Source organism: Syngnathus leptorhynchus, chromosome 2, assembly GCF_054491065.1.
Source record: "Syngnathus leptorhynchus isolate UIUO chromosome 2, UIUO_Slep, whole genome shotgun sequence".
NCBI lineage: Eukaryota > Metazoa > Chordata > Actinopteri > Syngnathiformes > Syngnathidae > Syngnathus > Syngnathus leptorhynchus.
Window position 1 is genome coordinate 101,585 of NC_141196.1, and position 23,280 is coordinate 124,864.

The 23,280-nt window shown below is 60.7% G+C and overlaps 2 protein-coding genes across 5 annotated transcripts; both read right to left on the bottom strand.

Moving 5' to 3' along the window:
• Positions 1-106: 106 nt before the first annotated feature.
• LOC147059818 (uncharacterized) lies at positions 107-18,360 on the bottom strand. The gene is made up of 43 exons (XM_085906584.1): positions 18,226-18,360; positions 14,350-14,451; positions 14,066-14,164; positions 13,877-13,975; positions 13,709-13,807; positions 13,441-13,626; positions 13,195-13,218; positions 12,389-12,487; positions 12,221-12,319; positions 11,890-11,988; positions 11,020-11,217; positions 10,839-10,937; positions 10,669-10,767; positions 10,496-10,594; positions 10,226-10,423; positions 10,007-10,105; positions 9,773-9,871; positions 9,490-9,687; positions 9,266-9,364; positions 9,089-9,187; positions 8,916-9,014; positions 8,699-8,800; positions 8,555-8,627; positions 8,316-8,451; positions 7,870-7,945; positions 7,708-7,790; positions 7,466-7,507; positions 7,039-7,227; positions 6,855-6,953; positions 6,605-6,762; positions 6,319-6,530; positions 5,788-5,992; positions 5,600-5,696; positions 5,290-5,521; positions 5,063-5,188; positions 4,857-4,985; positions 4,725-4,751; positions 4,628-4,652; positions 2,749-4,194; positions 907-2,538; positions 606-723; positions 438-534; positions 107-133 (listed from the first exon to the last, which is right to left on the bottom strand). Exons 1-43 carry the CDS (start codon positions 18,304-18,306, stop codon positions 107-109), a joined length of 7,704 nt encoding a protein of 2,567 aa, XP_085762710.1. The 5' UTR covers positions 18,307-18,360.
• Positions 18,361-19,414: 1,054 nt separating this feature from the next.
• LOC147059819 (FH1/FH2 domain-containing protein 1) lies at positions 19,415-22,401 on the bottom strand. Of its 4 annotated transcripts, XM_085905781.1 has the most exons (9): positions 21,677-22,401; positions 21,470-21,604; positions 21,221-21,403; positions 21,032-21,151; positions 20,771-20,932; positions 20,513-20,697; positions 20,263-20,449; positions 20,007-20,115; positions 19,415-19,939 (listed from the first exon to the last, which is right to left on the bottom strand). In XM_085905781.1, the coding sequence occupies exons 1-9, from the start codon at positions 22,382-22,384 to the stop codon at positions 19,911-19,913; spliced, it is 1,818 nt and encodes a 605-aa protein (XP_085761907.1). In that variant the 5' UTR covers positions 22,385-22,401; the 3' UTR covers positions 19,415-19,910. The 4 variants fall into 4 exon arrangements, with proteins under 4 accessions (XP_085761907.1, XP_085761905.1, XP_085761906.1 ...); XM_085905779.1 differs by having other exon boundaries at positions 20,771-21,151; XM_085905780.1 differs by having other exon boundaries at positions 21,221-21,604.
• Between the last annotated feature and the right edge of the window lie 879 nt (positions 22,402-23,280).

Genomic DNA, 23,280 nt, shown 5'->3' on the forward strand with positions numbered 1-23,280 from the left:
CAAGAAAAGAAAAGGTTACGCGGCTGCTCAGCTCCATCGTCCACCCGGTCGGCGGCGGCGGCGGCGGCAGTTGCTTTTGGCATGGCCATCGCTCGGCTGTTGGACTTTACGCGCCTGGCTTCTGATGGGGCACCTTGACACACACACGCAAAATGGAAAAATGGCATGTCAGAAGCAAAACTACAATTGCTTTGGAAAAAAAACACCAAAACATGGGGATGCAGTATATATTGCGCAATAAAACAAGACGGAATGACAACGGTGAGAAAAAAGTCATCGGGCTACGAGGCATCAATATGGAGGGAAAAAATGTAAGGTCGCTTCATCTGAAGGAAAATGGCATTGTGCGGTGTCAATGCAAAAATAAAATGCAAAAAAGAGGAAGCCATGCGTGAGAAGAAAGTCAGAAAAAAAGCTCCTACTCCAGCGTGCGTCACCGGTCGGGGAAGTCTCGGCGTAAGAGCGCCCGCCGCCGCCGCCGCCGCCGCCGCCGCCGCCGCCTGTTCCGAGCGCGTCGACCCGGCCGCCCCGCCGCTGCAAGAAAGAGGACCTGAATGGCGGCGCAGAGGCTCATTAGATGCCAAAGGCGCTTTTGAAAGGCTCACCACGTGGCCTCCATCTCGTTGTGCCCTTTGGACTCAGGTGACGCCGCCGAGGCGCCGGCTCCGCTCTCCGCCGTGTCCGTGCGGCGGCTATCGCTCTCTTTCTCCACAAATGCGCCATCTGCACGGAAGGACGAGATTCCGTTGAGAGAGCAGCGCTTTCATCTTTGGGCCGATGCAAAAGCAAAGCGCCAAATACTGCCAAAAATACTTGACTGACGAGCTAACAAAAGTGCTTTTCCAGAATGGACGCAAAGTACACAGAGTACAGAAGTGCCAAAGGCACAGGCGGACAGACGCCTACCTGGACTTTGAGGGATCGGTCGCCCCTGCGTCTCGCCAGCACAGCTGCGCCGGCGCCTCCCGGAGCCCGACGCGTGCCTTTCCGTGGCGCTTTGGTCCCGGCGGCGGCGACGGTCTTCCTCGGGCCGCTGGCCGACCTCCTCCAAAGACGGCTCCGAGTGCCGGCGCGCCTCGCCGGCATCTTTGCGAGACGCTCCGCCTTTCCCTTTGACGGGTAGTCTCGAGCGGAAGGCTTTTGCTTTCGACTCGGGCCCGGTCCAGGCGGTGCCGGCGGACGTCTTAGCCTTGACCAAAGTCCCTTGGGACGGCGCGGCAGTTCCGTTTGTCGGCCCTCTGCTCTTTTTGTCTCGAGCAGATCTGAGCAAAGAATCTGCCTCGGGAGACTTTGACTTGATGGGAATGCGCGATTTGGAGGCAGCGCCGCCACCGCCGCCTGGCGCCGTTTGCTTTTGAACCCGCCGGGCTAGCTCGGACGGGCTTTTCGGAGGGACTCCACACGAATCGGGGGGCTCTGCGGCTGACTTTGAGTCTTGCCGAGAAGAGTGGGATGACTCTGTTCCCCGCCCCGAGCCGCTAAGAGCAGATTCTGCCGTCTCTGCGTTGACGGTCGCATGACCGGTAGAGCCTGGATCCAAACGGGAGGAGTCACCGTGATGTGTCGGAGCCTCCGGGCTTTCTGGGTCGCGGTGATCTTTGGCCCAACGAGTAGAAAGGCCCATTTTGGGGATTTTCAATTTGGCGGACGTGTGATCGAGCTCAGTCATTGACGGAAGGCGCCAATCGGGACTTTGTTCGGAGCACTCCTCGGTCTTGAGCTCTACTTTTAGGTCGAGGCCGACGTCCGGCCGGCCGGCCGGCGCTTCGCCTTCTCGCCCGCCCGCGTTCTCCGATACGGGCCCCTCGAGGGCATGTTGGGCAATTTGGAAAAAAGCAAAAGCCCCGCCGTCCTCCTGGCAGCTCCTCTTGGTCATGTCGATGGCGCCGCTTCGGGTCATTTCAAAAAGTTTCCCTTCCTGGAAGAGAAACGGGTTGGGTTCACTCGTCGGCGTGCTGCCCTCGGTTGGCGTTTTCTCCTCCGGTGTGGTGTCGGCTGTCCCTGGCAGAGACGGGGAGCTTGCCGCCGCCGCCAGAGACGGTGAGCCTGCTGCCGCCACCAGAGACGGGGAGCCTGCCGCCGCCACCAGAGACGGGGAGCCCGCCGCCGCCGCCGCCACCGCCGGTAGCGCCAGATCGAGTATCTCCACTTCCTCCGCTTTGCCAAAAGCACAGCACTCCGTCTTGGCGGTGACGCCTTTGGACTCAGTTCTGGGACGGTCAAGTTCTTCCTCTTCCGCGTGGTCGTAGATACAGAACTCGGGGGGTTTGGCGGTTTGACTCCCCGGAACCTCTGGCGCCGCTTCGGTTACGTTGGGTGGAAACGGGGCAGTTTCTCCCGACAACTTTTGCTCATGGCTTCTTTTTGCCGTATTCAACCTTGCGGAAGGTCCGTCATCCGTGGCGGCAGCAACAGGCGGCGGCGGCGGCACAGCGGCCGGCTTTTGGACTTTTGAGGAGTCCGTGTGGGTTTCCTCCGGACCGATTGGAGCCGTTGTTTGGCGGACATCCTTTGCCTGGGACCGGTGGGTGGCAGCGGCTGAAAGACAAGAGGAGGCAACTTGAATTCGGGGCTGACGGGGAAACCTCACCAGGTGACCTGGGAAACTCCACTGATTTCTTTCTAGCTCAAACACTTTTGGGAGCATCCTCCGGCCGCCGCTTTGAATGGGAAAGAACGGTCAGGATGCAGAATGAGGAAGTGCTCACTTACCTGGTCGTCGCGAGCAAGAAGAGAGAGCACTCTTACCGGAATTTGCGGGAACCCGGTCCCGGTCGGCGGCGCGGGCCCCCGGCTGTGGGAAATGCCCAAATGCTCGGTGGGAGGACTCGGATTGACCGGCGGGATGGTCTCCCATGAGCGGCGGCGACTCCGGCCTCTCAACAGGGCTGCTCTCTAAGGAGTCGCGAGGAGGCCAGTCCTCCTCCTTCTCCTCGCGAGGGCTGGCTTCGATGGAATCTGGCGACTGAAGGGAAGAGGAGTTCCGGTCCAAAACAGGACTGCCCTCCAGCGAGTCTCTGTGGCTTATTGTCAAAGAGTCGGCGTCAGTCGACGACGGACTGAGAGGACGACAATCTTGCGCGGTGGGCAAGCGCAAGCTGGCGCGCCGCTGGTCAATAGACGTTTGCGAACGGGCTGAAGGCCACTCTGACTGCAAATGGCCGCCGCCGCCGCCGAGCTGCCGAGCGCTCTCTGAAAGGTTCAAAGAGTCGTGCCCGCTCCTCGCGTCAGCCTCGCCGAAAGGCGGAGCCGCGCTCAATGGGCTGGACGGCGGCTCAATAGTTGGACTCGCGCTCTCTTCTCCGTGGCGCGTACTGGGCTTTTCACGCACCGCGCCGGGCGTCTGCGTTTGTTGGTCAAGGTGCAGACTTTGGGGGCCTGTGTCCTCAGAACTGCAGTCTGCAGAGGTACCTGGGTCTTCACCGTCACCTTCTGTGGCGCGCTCCTTTGGATCCACCTCGTCGAGCGGCGCCGTCTTAGAATGGAGAGAGACGGACGTCGTCCACGGGCTCGTCGGCGCTCTTCCGTACAAGCCCGACGGTGTCGGCGAGGGCTCTTTTTGAAAGGCTCGCATCAACTCTTTGACCGAGAGGCCGTCCCGGTGTTTTCCCGACCCGGCCGGGGGCGCGGCGGTGCTCGGGTGGTCGTCTTTGAGGGTTTTGGCGGTGCCACGCAACGGCGGCGAGGGCTCGCCGCTTTGCTCCGCTGCTCCCGCTCTCTGCTGTAAGGATTTCACGTTGTCTTTGACCGAGCCAACGGGCGAGTGCTTAGCTCCTCGGTCATCTTTTGCTCTCGGGGCGGCCGGGCGCGCGTCTTCTGCGGATGCGTGGGCGTGAGCCGGCCGTTCGGCAGCCTCCCCTATCGCCGCCGCGTCAGAGAGGAGGAGCTCACGCTCAGGCTCCCTACTTGCCTGGTGGTACGTCCCGCTCCTTAGTATTTGACTGACTTTCTCCAGGTCCTCTTTGACTTTCTCCAGGTCCTTCTCCATGATTTCTAAAGGTACCCTGGAAAGATCAGGCGGGCCTTTCTCAGAAGCGCGGCCTCCCAAGGCGGGGCGCCGTTCCTCCGAGGGACGGGCGGTCAAAATGGCCGTCATTTTCATCAAATCTCCTTTCATCTCCGACACGTCCGACAGGAGGTCCGCTTCTCGCGTCAGCTCCGCTTTGGAAAGCGCCGCTGCTGCCGTCTCTTCGCCTTCCGAGCGATAGAAGGAAAGAATTCAAATGAAAGAAGAAAAACATTTGAGAGGGTGGTCAGGCCAAGCCAAGCCAAGCCAGGTCAGGCCAAGCCAAGCCAAGCCAAGCCAAGCCAAGCCAAGCCAAGCCAAGCCAAGCCAAGCCAAGCCAAGCCAAGCCAAGCCAAGCCAAGCCAAGCCAAGTGGTGGCAGAGGTACACACGTGACATGCGCTATTCTTTCATTCACCGGCCATCATTGAGGAAAATCCAAAAAGGAAAGCATAGACGTGAAAGTGAAGCTTCAAAGAAAAGAAAGGAAGCAAACGAGAAACAAGAGCACGACACAAGATGCAGCAGGCCAAGGCAGCCAGCCAGCCAGCCAGCCAGCCACACAGACATAGAGAAAACAAAAAGCAGCGCAAGTGCGCTTACTTCTTGAAAAAGACCTTACGTTGCTCTCGCCTCGCGTTGCCCATCTGCAGAGAAAGAGACGGACAGGGAAGGCGTCAAGACTTGACATTTGATGGAAAACAACCAGCCGTCTTTACCTCTTCTTCTGGATCGGAATCAGACTCCTTTTTCCAAAGCAGCCAAGCGGGAGGGAGACAAAAAGTGTTGTTTTGTTTTTTTTTTGCTCGCTCCTGACAATCCCCAATGAAACGGCTCAGGAGACGCCTTACCTTGCGGAAAGACGGCAAGGCCACGTTGAGGTTGCACACGGCGTCATGGCCCGGCGCGGCGCCGTAACTCCGGGGGGGGTCCTTGAGAAAGCACAAGCGGCCGCACGGCTCTCGGGCGTCGTCTCGGATCTGCAAAGAGCCGCTCGTTACGCTCGCTACGTCCGCTACGTCGGAATGCGCTGGGCGCCAAAGACAAGAAGACAAACTTTGATGGAAAGCGCCAGCCGGTTCTCCTTGAAGGCAAAAAAGCTGAAGAGATGATGCTGGCCACTTTTGGCCAGGGGGACAAAGTTTCCGCAGCAGTCCGCATAGATGGGCCTTCCCTCCACAACCTAAAACAGAGCGAGAGCACCAATCGCTGGAGCCACCGGAAAAAGGAGTCCCGGCCCCTCCCCCCCCCCCCCCCCCCCCGGGCTCCCGAAGCGCCGGCCACCTCCACATCTCGACTGCGGGCCACCTCGGTGAAGTCGTCTCGCTGCTCCGGCGTTTTGTCCAGCTTGTCGTCGGTCACGCAGAGGCAGCGCAGGTGGCCCTCGCTGGGCTCGTGGTGGCTTTTGGCCAAGATGACAAACTTGGCCATGTACGGCACGCAGATCAGCTCCCGGTACACCCGAGAGGAGAAGTTGACCGACTCGTGGACTTGCCGGCAGTCTATGAGCCAAAACCTAGAAGACGTGAAGGGACAAACGACCGCTGCGGTTAGGCGAGGCGAGGCGAAAGGGACGGTCGGCCGGCCTGCCTACCTGGCCGAAACGTTTGTGGTGAAGGACACGCGGTCGCTGGCAAATGTTAAGGGAGTGGTGCCGGTGATGTCTTCCCACTGGGCCGGCGTGGTTCCGCCTGAAAGAAAGAGGGACCCCTCCGACTGAGCAAAAAAAGAAACCGCAGCCGTGCGCGGGGGGGGGGCGACGACGAGTGGGCTCGCTCCTACCCGTGATGCTGCAGAGCAGCCGTAAGGTCGGGGCGGAGCGGGAGGAAGCGGCGGGGAGCGGCGAGGCGTTGCCTTTGGGCACTGGGATGGTCACGGTGATGGCCTTGTGGAATTTCCTGCGCCGGGGCTCCAAAGTGACCACGGGGCTGAAGCTGGACCTGTTCCCCAGAGCCCCCCTGACCAGCTCCAAACTCACCGGCTGGGCCTGGAAGCAGACACGCCGGGTTGGCACGGCCACGTATTCTTTTGACCGAGATGCCAGATGGTTCGCTCGGCATTCGGGGCACGGGACTCGGACCCGCCAGCTTGTACCGTACGCCGAGCGGCTTTCCGTAAATCCGTTGGCCCGATCTAATCCGCGTCCCACACGGAAGCGGACAAATTTGGTCGGTGGCACCGAGGACGTCCAGCCTCTGGCTTTTGGCCCCGAGACAAAAAGGAAGGCAGACCGTAACGAGTCCAAATGATTGAGGGACAAGCCTTGGGCGGGCGAACCATCTGGCTAGCTGGCTAGCTGGCAATACGGCGTACCTGCAGGCCCACCCTGATCTTTTTGGTCAAGGCCCCCTCAGGAAAACGCGCTTGCACTTGGGGCACCACCGTGCTGCTCAGGACGCCTCCTTCCGGACCAATCAGAGCAGCGTCTTGCCTGACCCGCGACACCACCGCAAAGAATTGCGGGAGATCCCTGGCGATGATGCGGCAAATGCGCTTCTTCTGCACCTCCTCCCCAGAGTCCGGCTCTAGTGCGCGACAGTGACGTCAGGGCTGAGGGAGGGGGGGGACTGGCGGGGAGGGGAGGGAGGGACGGACAGACCTTCATCGTCCGCCGTGTCGAGGATCTGCTTGAGCTCTTCTTGGGTGTGCTCGCAGTGATGCTCCTTCCAGCTCTCTCCCGTTTCACTCCTCAGGATGACCAGCTCACGCTCGCCACCGCGCAGAGCGGCAAAGTGGGGCACCTCCACCACGACGGGACTGCGTGGCGGCGGCGGCGGCGGCCGAGAAAGGGAGAGCCAACGTTTACAAAGTCCGGCCACTTGGGCTCTTTTGTTTTGCAGCCCACCTACCCCAGGAAAGTGGTCCCCGGCGGCCCGAGCTGCACCATTCTGCTCACCAAACTCTCACCCTCGTTAAGAGGCGGCGGGGCGCTGGGGAGGTGGAGCTTCCTGTGGTCGGCCACAGAGAAAAGACACGCACGCTGCACACAAGTGCACGAGGGAGGGGGGGAGGGAAGGAAGGCGGCCCGCTTACCCGAGCAGCTGGCCTCCAGACGCCGCAAGCAGAGCCGGGCCTTGGGCGAGGCGCTGCCGTTTTACCAGCCTGCAGGTCACGCGTGTGGGCGCGCCGCATGTCCCCGGCGGGATGAGCACGCGCAGGCCGTGGTGGCGGCAACCTCGCATGGACCCGCCCCTGGCGTCCACCATGAAGCTAACCAGGAAGCTGAGCCGGGAGCAGACACACACTTTGAATACTTGCGATGCAACCTGGCTGATAGCGCCTCAAACGTTTCTTGGCAACACACACACGACGACACGTATGCACATGGATCGGCGGGATCTGAGAAGCGTCCGACTTGCCGCCGTCTCAGGCTTCCACCCAAAGAGAGGGAGGAAGCAAATGGAACAAGCGGCGCAAGTGAGGGAGGGAGGGAGGGAGGGAGGGAGGCGGCCCAGATCACCTGCTGAGGTCTGCCGCGCCGTCGCGGCAAGGAGACCCAGGACTGAGAGCGTCCACGGCAAAAGTGGAGAGAGAAGAAGGAGAGCGGGTCAGAATCGGGCGGGGCAGGGTTAGGGTTAGGGCAGGGAAGGGCAGCGCAGCGTCCGTCCAGTGAAGAGTGAAGTTCCTCGGCTGCCCGCCACTCATACAAAGCTGCATGCTGCTGCGTCATTGGCCAAGATCACGGTCGAGGACTGCGCGTACCCAGAATGCGGAGCAAGGTTGTCCAGATTCTCTGCACCCCAACTCAGCCGGTAGGAGTCCTTTCCCCTCGAACGCCACCACTTCTGGGATAGGATGAAACGCAAAGCTGCCACTCAATATAAGAAGCAAAGCGCAAACGGAATCTCCGCGCATTGCGCATACCTGACAGGTGAGCCTTTCGTCCGTCACACTTTCACGTTTCTGCTGGTAGCTTTGGAGCGTGAAGGACCTTTCCCAACTGCGCTCCAGATGAGATAGATGACGACCCAAAAAAGAAAATGGAATATTGGAGCAGAGTGAGTCAAAGGAGCCGTCGGCGGGTCGGAGGAGCCGTCGGCGGGTCGGAGGAGCCGTCGGCGGGTCGGAGGAGCTGTCGGCGGGTCAGAGGAGACGTCGGCGGGTCAGAGGAGACGTCGGCGGGTCAGAGGGGACGTCGGCGGGTCAGAGGAGACGTCGGCGGGTCAGAGGAGACGTCGGCGGGTCAGAGGGGACGTCGGCGGGTCAGAGGGGACGTCGGCGGGTCAGAGGGGACGTCGGCGGGTCAGAGGAGACGTCGGCGGGTCAGAGGAGACGTCAGTCGCGTGCGAGTCGGCTGGATTTGACCCAACCTGCCGGCGTGCGCTCCTTCGTCGCCAAAGTAGTCTGCGTGATCCGGATACTGTCCCGGGAGCGAGTCGTCCCCGAGCTCCCGGAGGTCCTCGGCCCTGAGATAGTCCCCTCCGTCGCCCGTTATGGTGTCGTCGCCTTGAAAGAGAACGAGCGAGCGTTGCGCTTGAGAAAGGCAATAAGGGCGGAGGGAGGGAGGGAGGGAGGGAGGGAGGCTGGCTCGCTCTGGCGGCTGACTGACCTTCTTCGTCCGACACGTCCAGTACTTCCGTCATTGTTTCCGGAACATTCAGCTTGTGTTTCTCCGTCACCGTCTGGTGGCGGAATGGCTGCATCAGATTAGCGAGCAGACAGACGGACGGAGGGAAAGACGGGCGCAACGTGCCGTGGTGGTGGTGGTGACCATCTCCTCCGTGACCACCTTCAGCGTGTCCACAACCGAGATGTAGCCCAGGCGCCGCGCTATGCCGAGGGCCGTGTTGCCGTTCTGGCGCCAAAAGGAAGAAAATGTGCAAAATGCCCAAGTGCCAGCGTGCCTGTGCTTGCGTGCGTGCGTGCGTGCGTGCGTGCGTGCGTGCATGCATGTGGCAATGCCGACGTACCGCGGTGACGGCGTTGGGCTTGGCCCCGTGCTGCAAGAGGATGTCGATGATGTGCGTGTTGCCCTGCTGGGCCGCCTGGTGAAGAGGGCCGTAGCCGTTCTGCGGGAGCGGCCGGGTTAAGCCAAAACATCAAGAGTGACCACGCGGGGCGGCGGCGGCGGCGGCTAGCGCACCTTGGTCTCCGCGGTCACGCTGGCGCCGTTTTGAAGAAGGAAGTTGACCACCTTGCTGTTTCCATAGTGGCACGCCACCATGAGTGGCGTGTAGCCCAGCTGCATAACAAGCGCGACAAGTTCAAGCGTGCAAAAGGTCAAGGCGGCGGCGCTTTTGCGAGGTAGGCTTCCTATTACTTTGGTCTGCTGGTCCAGGTCGGCGCCATTGGTGGCCAGGATCTGGGCGGCGGCGAGCCTGTCGTCTTGCGCTGCCAAATGAAGGGCGCTCAGGCCGCTCTGGAGCGGACAGGGAAACAAAAGGAAGGAAGGAAGGAAGGGAGGAAGGGAGGAAGCAAGGCGCTTCTTTTTGCACACAGACAGAGAGAGCGAGCGAGCGAGCGAGCGCGAGAGAGACTTGCTACCTTGGTGCCGGCGTTGACCCGAGCTCCGTGATTCAGGAGCAGGGCGGCCACGTCGGCGTGGCCCTCCTCCGAAGCCAAATGGAGCGGCGTGACGCCCTGTTTGCTCAGCACGTGGCTTTGGGCTCCGCTGGCCAGCAGCGCGCGGGCCGTCTCCACTTGGTTCTTCTTGGCCGCGATGTGGAGAGGGGTGTAGCCGTTCTGCGAGAGAGACGTGACCGCCACTGGCTTAAGCCGAGCCGAGACGAGACGACGCGGCGGCCTGTCGCCGCTTCAACTCTCTGACCTTGGCCACGGCGTGGGGGGACGCGCCTTTGTCCAGAAGCAGAAGCGCCACCTTCTGGTTATCGTAGTGTGCGGCAACGTGGAGGGGCGTCAGGCCATTCTAGCACACAAAAGAAGAGATGGCGGCAAAGCCTGACGCAATTCCTGGTCGCGATGCCCGCTTTGACATCAGGGGACGTAATTGGTCTGTGATTTCGGGCTGCTACAGAAATAAACTTGACTCAACCTGACCCACCTTCCCCGCGGAATCGGGCGGCGCGCCACGCTGCAACACAAGTTTGGCCACATCTCGGCTCCCGTACTTTGAGGCGACGTGAAGGGGAGTAAATCCTTTCTGTGGAAAAGACGCCAGAGGTTGGATGAGTGCCGGCGGAAGCATTTGGCGAGCGTAGGATGGGCAAACGGTGGCCCCCAAGCCAACCGAGCGACAGCAAAGGCGGCGGCGGGTACCCGCCTTTGTGGGCGGCGAGCGCTCGGCCCCGGCCTCCAGGAGCACCGAGGCGATCTCCGGCTGGCCCTCCTTGGCGGCGATGTGAAGGGCCGTGTAGCCGTTGGCCGTGGCCGCGTCCGGGTGGGCCATGTGTTGCAGCAGCAGCTGGACGATCTCGCTTTTGCCCAGTCGGGCGGCAATGTGGAGCGGGGTCTGCTCCTCCTGAGGAGGAGGCGTCTCAGCGCGACAGCCTTTTTGCGCTCGCTGGCGGCGGGCTTTGGGGCGGACACTCACCCGGGCCCTGGCGTCCACCGTGGCGCCGTTCCTCAGCAGACAACGAACCACCTCCACCTGGCCGGCCCGGACCGCCATGTGCAAGGAGGTCTCGCCGCGCTGCGCAGATGAGCCCGTTGAAAGCCGTTGAAGGCCATTGCATTGCGGCCGGCGGCCGGCAACAACTGACTCACAATGTTGCTCCTGTCCGGGGACGCCCCGTTTTGCAGCAGCAGCAGGACAATGTTGAGGTGACCCATGAAGGCCGCCACGTGGACGGGCGTCAAGCCGGACTGGAAAGCCACAGGAGAGTGAGCGGGCGGGCGGGCGGGCCCCTCCGGAAGCAAAGAGTACGACTCGGTACCTCTGTGACGGCCTGGACCGAGGCTCCGTATTTGACCAGCAACTCCATCACTTTGACCCGGTTCTTCTTACAAGCGATGTGCAGCGGGGTGAAGCCGTTCTACGGAAGCCACGGCCAGCGTTTTACTGCCGAGAGACGGCTTGGGAACGAGAAGAGCCGGCGGCGGCGGCGGCGGCGGTACCAGTGCCCGGGCATCGGGGTCGGCCCGCCGCTCCAACAGCAGCTGGGTGACCCGGAAGTGGCCGCAGTGGGCCGCCACGTGCAGAGCCGTCAGGTAGTCCAAAGTCACGTCGCCGATGGGTGCATTGTGCCGCAGGAGCTGCTTGACGCACTCCACGTGATCGCCTTGGGCCGCCATGTGGAGGGGAGAGAGTCCGTTCTGGGGAGCCATGCAGTGTGCGCCCGCACACACACACACAAACACACACACACACACACAAACACAGACCCGAGGGCTGGCAAGGGCAACATTGACGGGCAGGATGTTGCTTTGGTTGGCCAGCGCAAAGCGCTTTTTGTCAGTCGGTCACCTCGCAAAATGGCTCGTCGTCAAAGAAAATGACAAAATTGCTTGTTTTTCTTTTGGACTTTACGATGCTCGATCCTAGCCAAATGCCAGGATTGAGCCTTTTGCCATATTTTCACTTAGTTGGAGCAGTTTGGGCGGCTCGGTGGCGCACTGGGTAGCACTGGGTCCGCCTCACGGTTAGGAGGGTGCGGGTTCGATTCCACCTCCGGCCCTCCTTGTGCGGAGTTTGCGTGTTTCCCCCGTGTCGGCGTGGGTTTTCTCCGGGCACTCCGGTTTCCTCCCACACCCCAAAAACGTGCTCGGTAGGCCGATTGAGCGCTCCAAATTGTCCCTAGGTGTGAGCGAGTGAGTGCAAATGGTTGATAACCGGTTCAGGGATAGGTAGGCTCCAGCACACCCCCGTTGGGACAAAGCGGTTCAGAAAATCGATGGATGGACGGAGCAATTTGGCCAGCATGAGCGCCGCACGACCCGCCCCGCCCCGCCCCGCCCCGCCCCTTCCGCTGGTGTAAACGTGTCAACCTTTGTCCTGGCGAGCAGAGGCGCTCCTCGGTCCAGGAGGAGCTCAACGGCGGAGTCGTGGCCACTCCGGGCAGCGCAGTGGAGCGGGGTGAGGCCGTCCTGCGGACGAGAAGGCGTCGACAGCAGCGACACACCACGTCAAACGGCGGGATGAAAAAGGTCGCAAGTCGCGCCCAATTCGTGCAAAAACCTCTCAAGTAGCTTCACGTGCCCGTCGTTGACAGATCTGAATGGTGGATGGATGGAGGGAGGGAAGGATGGATGGATGGATGGAGGGACGGCCGGACAGACAGACAGACAGACAGACAGAGGGATGGAGACGAGCGCTCACCCTGGTTTTGGCATCTATCTGAGAGCCGCGATCCAGAAGCAGGCACACCATGGCGCCGTTGCCGCGCTTGGACGCCACGTGAAGGGGGGTGATGGCGTTCTGCGCGGCAGAGAGAAAGCGCTATTATTTGACCGTCCGAGCGCCGGATTGCGGCTCTCGGGCTCTCACCCTGGCCAGGAAGTCCACGGCCGCCCCTCGGTTGAGCAGGAGCGTGGCCACGTTGACGTTGCCGTAGTGGGCGGCGATGTGCAGCGGCGTGAATCCGCTCTAGGGGGCAGGAGCAAAAAGAAGGTGAAGACGGGACTGGCACCAAAGAAAAGGTCCGAGACGGCAAAAGCAAAATTCGGTGCCGTCACGCGTCGCAAGCCAAAGTCGGCGGCAACGGCGAACCAGCAAGACAGCGCCAAAGGTCCTCCTCCCTCCCACACTGCCGGAATAAAAAGGGGGCCGTCTCTTTTTTTCCCCTCAATCCAATGGCGATGTGGTCACAGCCCGCCTCAGGCCTTTCTGCCACCAAACGACGCACGCGGCAGGTAGGAGGAGTGCCCAAACGTCCGCCTCACCGTGCGGGCGAGTCGGGCTCGGGTGAAAAAGTCGTCAAAGGCGGAAGAGGCGAGCGACGGAGATGACAGGGAGGGACGGAGGGAGGGAGGGAGGGCTGCCAAGAGCGACTGAAGTGCGTGCGGATGGATGGGCTCCTTTTGCAACGGGCTTCAACCCAAAGGAAAGCTCTCAAATCAAGGCGGTGAACTTTGAAGCGTCACAAAGTTGTCACGCACGTTGCAAGCAACCTGTTGCAGGTGGAACGTCAATTTTGCCAGCCCTTCCTCCGGTCCAGACGGCTGGCTGATGACCAGGCATGCAATGTTAGGAGCACAAAAGCATTCCCGAGGCAAAACGGGAGCACGGAAAGAAGGCCACCGAGCCAGGGCCAAAAACAAGGCAGGCGCTCCCAAAACGGCAACGGCGTCTACCTCGGTGCTTCTATTGACCATCATCTGAAAGCGGGGGAGGGGGGGGGGACACACCACGGAGGAAAAGCTCAGTCAGTCAAACTTGACAAGGTTGGGGGGAGATCACGCTGCAAAGTCAAAGGTCATTTGAGTCGGCCCACAAAGGAAGACGCAAAGGGAGCCCCGTGCCGTGCGTGCTTGCAGTCGGCGCGCCGGGCCGGCCAAAAGTCACAGAGAGGGGTCGCCGTCTGGCTCGGGCCCACCCACCTTGGAGCGGACGTCGGCGTTGTGGTCGCTCTGGAGCAGCAAGGCCGCCGATTTGGTGTCGTCCTTGCGGGCCGCGATGTGCAAGGCGGGCAAGCGCACTTTGCCCTTGGTGTCGTTCTCCAGCAAGACGGAGACCACCCGCTCGTGGCCTTGCTGGAGGGCGATGGCCAGAGGAGTGAAGCCGTCCTAAGACAGAAATACAATGCGGCGGGTGAGCCGGCCGGCCCGCCCGCCTGCAGTACGACCGCACTTTGGAGCCGGTCCTCACCTCTGTGGCGGCGCTCTGGTTGCCTCCGTTCTCCAGGAGGTACCGCACCACGTCCAGGTGGTTCTCCTGCGCCGCCATGTAGAGCGGAGTGAAGCCATTCTGCAAGTGGACACACGGCTGGGCTCAAGTTCGCTCAGGAAAAGGGCCCGACCCGGCCCGCCCGCTCACCTGAGACTGGCCGTTGATGTCGGCACCCCGCTTGACCAGTATCTTCACTACCTCGGCCTGCCCGGCCAGAGCAGAGATGTGCAGAGCCGTGTTTCCTTTCTAAATGAGCAAAGGGCCCGAGCGCACGTCACGTCACGTCACGTGACGTCACGTGACGTCGCTCGCTTAGATGAAGCTTTCCAGGCGCACCTTGGTTGCAGAGTTCAAGGCCACTCCCCCTTCCAGCAGCTCCTCAACAAGCGACACGTGACCCTCCTTGGCTGCCAGGTGCAGTGCGTTGAGTCCGTTCTGAGAAAGGAGAAGAGAATGCTTTGAGGATGCTCGGGGGATACCCAGGACGCTCCGAGGAATCTCCGAGGAATCTCCGAGGACGCTCCGAGGACGCTCCGAGGACGCTCCGACCCTCCCTCCCGCTCAAACCCGGCCACCCGAGTTGAAACGGATCGTTCACATGACACAAAATGTGCTTTTACCTGATTGCTGGTGTTGATGTCCACGCCGCCTTTCAGATACTCCGAGACCTTGTCGATGTTGCCGGCCCTGGCCGCACGCAGGAAGCTGGTGTTGCTGTCGGACTGCAAGAGACCGCACGTCAGCCCCCCGTTTGAAACGGTCACGGCAATACGGATCGCAGAGGTGACGTGGGCCACGGAGCCGACCCGTATCGTGGTGGAACGCGGTCGGGAGAGCCCGATCATGGGATCGTTTCAAGCAAAGGTCTTTGGATTGGCTCCATGGCCCATCAGATGTTTACTTTGTGACGAGACTGAAATGCTTTTGCCACCCCGCCGGCCCTGCCGTGCCGTGCCGTGCGGACGGACGGATGGATCTTTTTGCCATATACTATGGGGGGGGGGCTTGGTCCCTGCTCACATTGGTGTTGAGGGGAGCCGCCTCCAGAGCAATCCCCCTTTTAGCCGCTGGGCCCTGCAGAGTCACAACAGGCAGATTAGGAAAACTCTAATCCGGGATTTGCTCAATCCGTGTCCACGGCCAGAGCGCGTGTCGGCCGATGAGCCGTCAGATTGTCAATTGACAAGACGGCCACAAAAAAACAACAACACGCTTGGAGCAAATCAAATGCTAACAAGAAGCAACATTCCCCATTTTGCGCCGTACACATTCTTTTCCTCTTCGTGCCATGTGCGTCTTCTTGGATGCGCTGCAACTAAATGCCTTGACTTGCCAATCAAAGAGACAGAGGGCGGACCCGTCGACCTGAGCCGGCCTCTCCCCCCCTCCATCACAGGAACGTCACGCTACATACACACAGTCACGTAAATTCAACCTTGCGACCCCAAAAGAAAGACACGAAAGCCGCAAGGCGTATTTGCGCTTGCAAAACGCTGCCAGGGCGGGGCGGGGCTCGAGGCCAGCGCCGGCCCGGCCCGGCCCGGCCCAGCCCCCGGCCAAGAAAAGCACGGGCTGCCGACAATGGGCAGAATGAAGAATCGGCTGGGCCGACCGGAGCGGGGGCGACCGGAGCGGGGGCCACCGGAGGCGAGCCGAAGGCGGCGTCACACGGCATTTGATTCACCGCCACTCAAATTCAACACTTGGCCGGAGCTTTTTGGGCAGAGATCCGGCCTGGCTCGCCGGCACAACTTGAAGAGTCTTCAGCGGTCGAGTACGCCTTTACCGGGCTCGCCTCGAAAGCGGGACAAAAGCTGAGGGGCCAATGACCCGCTTTTTCACGGCAGGCAAAAGCGCTTTGACCATTAGCTCGCCGTTTGCCATGAACGAGGACGAGCGGGCGCGAGAGGGAACGTGGAGCGGGACTATGACGCCGTCGTTGCCGATGAGGGGCGGATGAGAGGACGCGGCGTGGAGAAAGCGCAGGACGCGCCAAACGAGACGAGCGGGTACCTTGCGCCTTCGTTCCGCCTGCTCCCGGGAGCGCCGCCTTCTCTCCTTTGCTTTCTCCAGGGCCTTCAGGTCGGCAGGTGGATCCATCTCCGACCTGGCCTTCTTAATGTGGGCGGCGGCGTGCGCCATGGCTGCCCGCCGCCTCTACGCTCGGACAAAAGGGGAACACCTGACGACTGCTGCCGCGGCAGGGGGTGGGGGCTTCCACCCTACAGGTTCAAAGCGACTCGCCTCTCCAAATCCCTCCCGATTCCATGTGCCCACGCTCGTCGTGTCGTGCGCACGAGTGAGAGAGAGGTGGGATTACGCTCATTCCCTCGCTCGGCCGGTGGGGGAGGGAGGATGCTGAGAGAACACACGAGAGGGGAGGGGGTGGGGCAGAGGGAGGGAGGGAGCATCTGCACCGCACCACGCACAGGAGCTACCATCTTTGCAAATAACAGAGGGGGGATCCGCGAGGTAGCAAATATTCAGATGGTACCAGCGCCGCAGCGTCAACGGCCACAGCATCAGCGAAATAGAACGTGCCGGTGGCACAGTACGACACGGCGGTACGGCCCGGCACAGCCAAGCCAAGCCGGACGGACCCCAGACGCACTGCCAGCCAGACGCCCACGGCGGCGCCCCGAGTCGGGACTTTGAGAAGAGCAGACGCATTTTCCCTAGTCGCTATTGGGACCTTTTGGTACATTTGCAGCCCAAAGGCAGCAGCAGCAGCAGCAGCAAGTGATGCTCAATTGCGCAGCTCAGGTTCTGGCTCAAGCAGCTAAATCTCCTGCTGGCTGTTTGCTCTACAAAGCTCTCACGGAAAGAGCCGCAACGAGCAACTTGCTCCCGGCGATTCTCGCCCGTAGCGATGAGACGAGGCTCTCAAGCCTGGTTCTGAACTTCTGGCTGGAGAGGCGGCGGGTGCAAAACTACCCGCAGCCAGCGTTGCGTCGCCATCAAAGCCCGGCGGCCGGCCCCAAATTTCTATTCTCCCCGTGGCTGCTTCTTCGATCCATCCATCCATCCATCCAAAATCCAATTCCTGGCTTTTGCCGTCTATGCGGCTTGTCCGGGCTCTGGCGTTTATTCCGCGACCGGCAAGAGGCGTATTCACTGTATTCTTTCCAATTAGCGTCCCAGTTGAGGCGCCGCTCCTTACCTGGCCCGACTGCCCGAGCACCATGACGGACGGCCAAAGAATATCAAAGCACAATCAAAGGCGGGTGGGTCGGCTCGCTTCCGGCCGGCCGACAAGGGGGCGGCGGGCGGGCGGGCGGGCGGGCGGGCGGGCTGGCTGGCAGGCGGGCGGACGACCGCACGTCCTACGTGACTAAGAGACAAGAAGCTTAAGTGCAGGAAAGAGCGTCCTGCCGACTGGGTGGATTAGCGCCGCATTAGCAGCTAACTTGCACACAAACACCACGCGCATATGGCCACAAGCAAAGCGAGGCTCGGAGGGGATTCCGCCGGCTCGCCACCTTTCCCGCCGAGCCGACTCGCTAACGAAACGCCGTGCGGTGACGCAGGCTGTCGGTTTATCCGTCAAACCCCACCCGTCCGAGACGCCGGGTCTCCAATTTTGGACGCGGAGCTCCGCCTCCCCAAACAAACAAAGAAAGAAACGGGTTGTCCAAAGACCAATGTCGTGACCTGTCATCCAAACACAGAAGGGGTCACGGGACGGCCACAATGAGGGTGAAAAACATGTCCTTTGTAGACACCGGAAGCCACCGTCATACCATCAACACATTTAACAACGACAACAAGAAAGCTCTTCCAGGCGTCGTTGACAACGGCAACCGAGACGGCCGGCCGGTCGCTGGTAGCGGACGCCGTCGCTCAACGACATCCCTTTCGTGAGCCGCTGTCGAAACGCGACCGACGAGGCCCGCGCTGACCGACCGCCGGCCCGGCCCCCGTCAGAGATTCTTCCGAGGAAGCCGAAAAAAAGTCCACACTTCCGTCGTAAACCCATTCAAACTATTTGCGATAACTAACCCTGATGACAGAAGGCGGCCCCAAAGCTCTCGAGGATAACTGACCCGGGCTGCCTCGGCCCGACGCTAAACCTCCTCATCATCAATGCCCCCCCCCCCCAATCATATATTGATTTGACCCCAACCCGACCAGCCCTGACCTCACCTATGACCCCGCACTCGGTCAGGGCCGCCCTGCTCAAATCACATCAAACCAGGGCAACTTCATGGCTAATCAAATCATAAGGACCCGCCTGCATATGGCCCTTGATCCATATCAACAACGTATGACTCCAAAATATCTTTGTTGTTGTTGACCCCCCAAAAAAAGCATGGCTGGCTTGAAACGGAAGAAATGTGGAAGCAAGCAACACAAAGAGGGAGCCGGGACCCACCCTGTCGTGTCAGAGACGCCTTCTCCTTCTACTGCGCGCGCGCGCGCACGCGTGCGCACGCGCGCGCTCAACAATGAAAAGCGCATCCCAGAGATGGCCCCAAAATTGAGGCACATTCATTTACCTTCTTAGGTCTCTTCCTCCTCTGCCCCAAGCCATTGAGGCGATCGCTGGGATCCAGTCTGTAGTGGTAGTCCTCACTCATTTCTGAGCGCCCCAACCAAAACGGGGAGGGGGAGTGGGGGGGGGGGGGGTCCGGTTTTTTTTTTGTTTGTTTGTTTGTTTTCTTTATATCCGCACCAAGCCGCACCCCCCTGGCCAGTCAGCAAAAAACACACCCGTCTCGTGTCAAAGTCTGCAAAGACAACGCGGACAAAGCGCACAAGCAGAAGGTGGAGCAGAGGGCGGTAAGAACGCGCTCGGTGGCTGGCTGGATGGATGGCGAGGCGAGGCGAGGCGAGGCGAGAGCTTGGGAGGAGGGAACACAATAGTGTTGCCATGGCAGCAGATGTCACCAGCTTTTCTCTGGAAACCTCGCCCCGCTAGCAAAACAAGCCATGTCAATGCACGCTGGCCAGACGAGGCTGCATGGGGCTCCAATAACATACAAATCGTTGAAAAAAAAAAAAAAAAAAGTCCAATTAAATTGTTTGAGATGAAATAGCCCAATTGTAAATAAATCTTTGGATTTGCAATTTTTTTTTAACCGAACTGCTCCCATTTGAACGAGCTTTAAGTCGGTGGCCTCTTCGAAAATCATTGGTCCATTGCAATGAGTGACATCTCGTGTGACCAATCGCAAGCCGGCTTTTCCTTGATTGGGCAGACTGCGTCTCCTGTCAAAAGTTCGGACTCTGTTGCCAACATACTTCAATCGACCTCGACTGATTTCTAATGTAAGGTCGCACAGGTGTCGTGAAGCAATTGAGCTTCAAACATCAGCCATCATCACACTTTGAAGATCTGAGATTGACTCCTACCTCTATTGCCAAAGGAGCTAGTTTGGTTGCTTCATTTGTTTTTCGGTCCAAGGCGTACAGAAATGGGCGACCGACCGCGCGTCCCTGATTGAATAGCGGCGATTGGTCGATTCCTTTTAAACTCCTATTGGGCGATAAGATGTCAACCAACCAGTTTAAACGCCGGCCGGCCTGCCAAAGTTGTCCACTTGGTGACACTGTTTAGCCAGCTCAGACTTCAACCAGTATTTGTGACTTGGGTTTTAGTGTGTGTTTATTTCAAGCTATTAACACACACCGAGCTTTCAAACACATTGTCGACGTGTTTGTAAGCACGTGCAAAATGCCGGGAAAACCAAAGCACGCAACATGTGTCGCTTCTTTTCAAACACGATGAGGACGTGTTGGGAGGTCGCCAAGGGCTCGTTTCCATTTGCAAAGCTGCCAGTGATCCACTAAAGTGTACAATTTGCATTCAAGCCATCCGTCCGCACGCGATCTGTCTTCCTAAACGTCAAGCTCGCAAAAGGCTACCTCTGGCACCCAGACTAAACACACCTTGCCGCCACCTCGCTCGACATGTTTTATTTCCAAACGGAGCTGACGAGACCAGCCGAGTCATTCCCCCAAAAGGGTCGGCGGCACACGAGACGATTCAAGGCGTCGTTTGAGCTTCTTCTCCTGCCGATAGGTCACGTGACCACGCCAGCGTGTCCCCCGTATGTTCTTTGGCTGGAGCGGGTCACCGGTGGCGCCCTCCCCAAAGCGCAAGAGGACAAATGAGAAAGATGCGGACGTGGTTCTGCCAGCGCCGGCCGTTCCAAACCGCAGGCGCTCTTGACGGGCGGGCTTAGCGCTTGCAGCTCGTCGAGACCGGACCTGGCAAAAACCCATTTGGTTTGGTCGGTGGGGAAAGCAGACTTCAAGTGTAGCGTCACGACCTCACCTCGGAGGCTAGACATCCTCCCGCGGCGCAGAGGCACAGTCCCGTCCGGCCCGGAGGTGGACTCGGGTCTTCTCAGCACCTCCTCCAGCATAGAATGTTGCTCGCTTTGCTGGTGGAGCGGCACGGAGCCGGTCAGCCGCCGCTTTGCTCGGCCGCCGCAGCTGCAGCCGGCGCTTTGCTCGGCCGCCGCAGCCGCCGCTCTGCTTGCCCACCGCCGCAGCCCCCCCCCCCCCCCCGCTTTGTTAGCCGTACGTACCTCGGTGCGAGACGGCGGACTTTTGGCCCTTTGACTTCCGGCGGCACGCTCTTTCTGGCGCAGGAGCGTCTGCTGAGCGGCCCGAAACTCCAGGGAGAAGTTGCTGATGGTTCTGCAGAAGTCCTGCGCTCTGGTTTCTCGCGCCATGGCTCTAGAGTAGCCCAGGAAGAGGAGGAAGGAGTGGAACCTGCACAAATGCGCAGGCTAGATGGCAAGTCCCTCATAGGGTCGCCGCCCGCAAGCGACCGACCTGTTGGTCACCCGACGGTGAACGGCCCTCAGGACCTCGGTCCTGTCGGCGCGCTCTTTCAGAAGATTTGGCAGCCGGCGGCGGAGCTCCGAACGGTCATCCGAAAGGGTGGTCATCTGCTCCCACGAGCCCTCGGACAGGGCTTCCAGGTGCTCCAGGTTGGCTCGGACCAGCAAGTAGTCACACTGCGAACACGTAGAAGCGAAGCGCTCGATCCGCTGGAACTTTGGACGGGTCGGGGAGGGGACGCCGTTGCACCTTGCCGGCTTTGCTGACCGCGCTCAGGTCCGAGTAGAGGTCCGAGGAGTGCGGGTAGAGCTGCTGCACGAGCGCGCAAACGTGGTGCAGAAGAGGTTGGCGGGAATGCGTGTCCCGCACTTGAGAAAGCTTGCCCAAGTAGCTCAACTCGAAGCCCCGGGCCTGGGCCGCGACGGCGAGCAGATGAGCGGAACTGCCGACGGGCCGAGGGAGGGAGGTCGCCCTCGCCTGTCCGCAAGCCAGGCGAGGGCGAGCGCTCACCTTGCATCCGTTGAGAACGTTACCCACGGCTAACACCGTCGCCAGAACGTGTCTGAAGGTCTGGCTGGCGAGCAGCTGCTCCATGGCCTGCTTCAGGTAGAAGAGGGGCTTGGCGATCTCCTAACAAACGGGCGGGCCGGCCGTTCACGCCAGAGCTCAGAGACGAGGCCGGGAACGCCGGTCGCTCACCTGCTCCAAGGAGTCGTAATCCAGCACAAAGGCCCACAGCTGAAGCCTGGAGCCCAGGTGAGGGATCTCCCCCAGGGCCAGCAGGCAGAGGTCGGCCGGGGCCAGGCGGCGGTCGGCGTGGCGGCCTTTGGCCTCCTTGATCAGACCAAGCTCCTCCTCGGTCGGGATCAGGGTTTGAAGGCGCTGCAGAGCAGAGCAGAGAAGAGCAGAGCAGAGAAGAAGTGGAGTAGTGAACGAGCGGGGCAGTACCCGAATGTCCTCGCGGTCCAGGACGCTGCCGTCCATGCTGTAAATGGCGGGCGGGAGGAGGTGCTGCGGAGGCAGGCCGCTCAAGGTAATGCTGATGTTGTTACTCCTCGCCAGCCCCAGCACCGAAACACCTTTCTGGGTGGCGAGGCAGGAGCTGAAGCTCAAGCGGACGTACTCACGGACGGACGGCTCGTGGACTCTTCTTACCCCTCGTCCGGCGGCCAAAGGAGCCGAGCTCCTGCCCTTGCGTTCAAACAGGAAGGCCAGTCGCGCTGTATCCAGTCGGACCGGCTCCAGGAGGCTCCAGATGCTCCGAGTCCCGAAGCGAGTCCTCCTGGGAAGCGGCGGCACGCTCTGCAGTGGCCGCCAGTGGAGTTTCAGGGTGGCGTTTTTAACGGGGGACTCCTCCGGAGGAGGTGGGGGTGGAGGAGGCGCTAAGACGCCACGGGGGCCTTCCTCGCTCCAGGCCCCGCCCGAGTGGCTCGCTTGCAGGTCTTCCTCATCCCAAAGGTCGGTGAAGTCCAGCGCGTCCAGGCGAAGACGAGCGGCGGCTTGGAGCGGCCAGGCTCGCGTCCAGGCTCGCGGCCAGGCTCGCGGCCAGGCTCGCTCAGAGTCCCCGCTCGGAGGGATGTCCTCCTCGCGCTTGTCCCCGCTTTGCTCCGACTCCTTCATGATGTCACGCGTGCTCACGTGAGCGCGGCCCGGCTGCCGCTCGCCTGCCTCGTCTCGTCTCTCCAGACACCCTGGACCTCCAGAGCTTCTGCTCGACCCGGACTTTGCCTCTGTTGAAGCAAGGTCCAGCGAGTCTGGAAAACCCCCGAGGACGCGCTCCACTGGATGGATGGATGGCCTTCTAACAGAGAGGGGGAACCGACGTATCGTGGAGTTTATCTGAGCCGCGCCCTTTGCTTCCATTTCCTTATCGGACGGCAATCTTCTGTTTGGACTGAATTGCACGCACGCGCAAACCTCTCCCACATGCTCTCCACAGCTTCTTGCATCTCACACTTGAGACAAAATGCCATCTTGCTATTTGTAGTTGCATTTCAGCAAAAGAAGACAGACGTGAGTTGATGGTGTTCCCCGGGCTTATTTGCACGGTCGGCTTGCACGTGAGCTGCTGCCTGCGTGGCTGCCTGCCTGCCTGCGTGGCTGCCTCCCTGCGTGGCTGCCTGCCTGCCTGCGTGGCTGCCTGCCTGCGTGGCTGCCTGCCTGCGTGGCTGCCTGCCTGCGTGGCTGCCTGCCAGCGTGGCTGCCTGCCTGCGTGGCTGCCTGCCTGCGTGGCTGCCTGCTTGCCTGCGTGGCTGCCTGCCTGCGTGGCTGCGTGGCTGCCTGCTTGCCTGCGTGGCTGCCTGCCTGCCTCCCTCCCTCCCTCCCTCCTTTCCATTTGATTTTCGGTCGTTTGGGAGCTGTCTGGAGGAACACAAAATGCTTTGGTCCACCTCGTAAGCTTGCCTTGTTGGCTTGTATGCAGTTGTGCAAAGTCGTTGCAGAGCTCTGGACCTTCCAGCGGCATCGGAATCCAATCATAAAAGAACCCGTGAGCGAGACGCCGACGCCGCCACCGCCGTGTGCTTTTCAAAGCCCACTGGGCATTTTTCACTTTTAGTTGATTATGGCGGCGCCATGTGGACAAAAGCGGCAGTGCGTTGCCTCAAGTCGCCCACATTTCCCCACCCGACGAGTCCTGGCGCGGCAATGGCACCGAGCTGGTGACTCCCATTGTGCCCAAACAATATCCTATCGAGTGGGGAAAAACACTGCGAACACAACACGTCCGGCATCGGTCGACGCGCTCGAGACTCCGGTGC

Bases quoted from the DNA above. Each gene is read 5' to 3' on its own strand.
- LOC147059818 (XM_085906584.1), bottom strand. From the start codon at position 18,306: ATGAGTGAGGACTACCACTACAGACTGGATCCCAGCGATCGCCTCAAT. The intron at 13,808-13,876 runs GTGAGCGGGCGG...GTCCACTTGCAG, and splicing joins ACATCAACGGCCAGTCTCAG to AATGGCTTCACTCCGCTCTA. The intron at 5,522-5,599 runs GTAGGCAGGCCG...CACGTCTTCTAG, and splicing joins ACCACAAACGTTTCGGCCAG to GTTTTGGCTCATAGACTGCC.
- LOC147059819 (XM_085905778.1), bottom strand. From the start codon at position 22,384: ATGGAAGCAAAGGGCGCGGCTCAGATAAACTCCACGATACGTCGGTTC. The intron at 21,152-21,220 runs GTGAGCGACCGG...CCCGTTTGTTAG, and splicing joins ATTACGACTCCTTGGAGCAG to GAGATCGCCAAGCCCCTCTT. The intron at 19,940-20,006 runs GTGAGGTCGTGA...GGTTTTTGCCAG, and splicing joins GAGGATGTCTAGCCTCCGAG to GTCCGGTCTCGACGAGCTGC.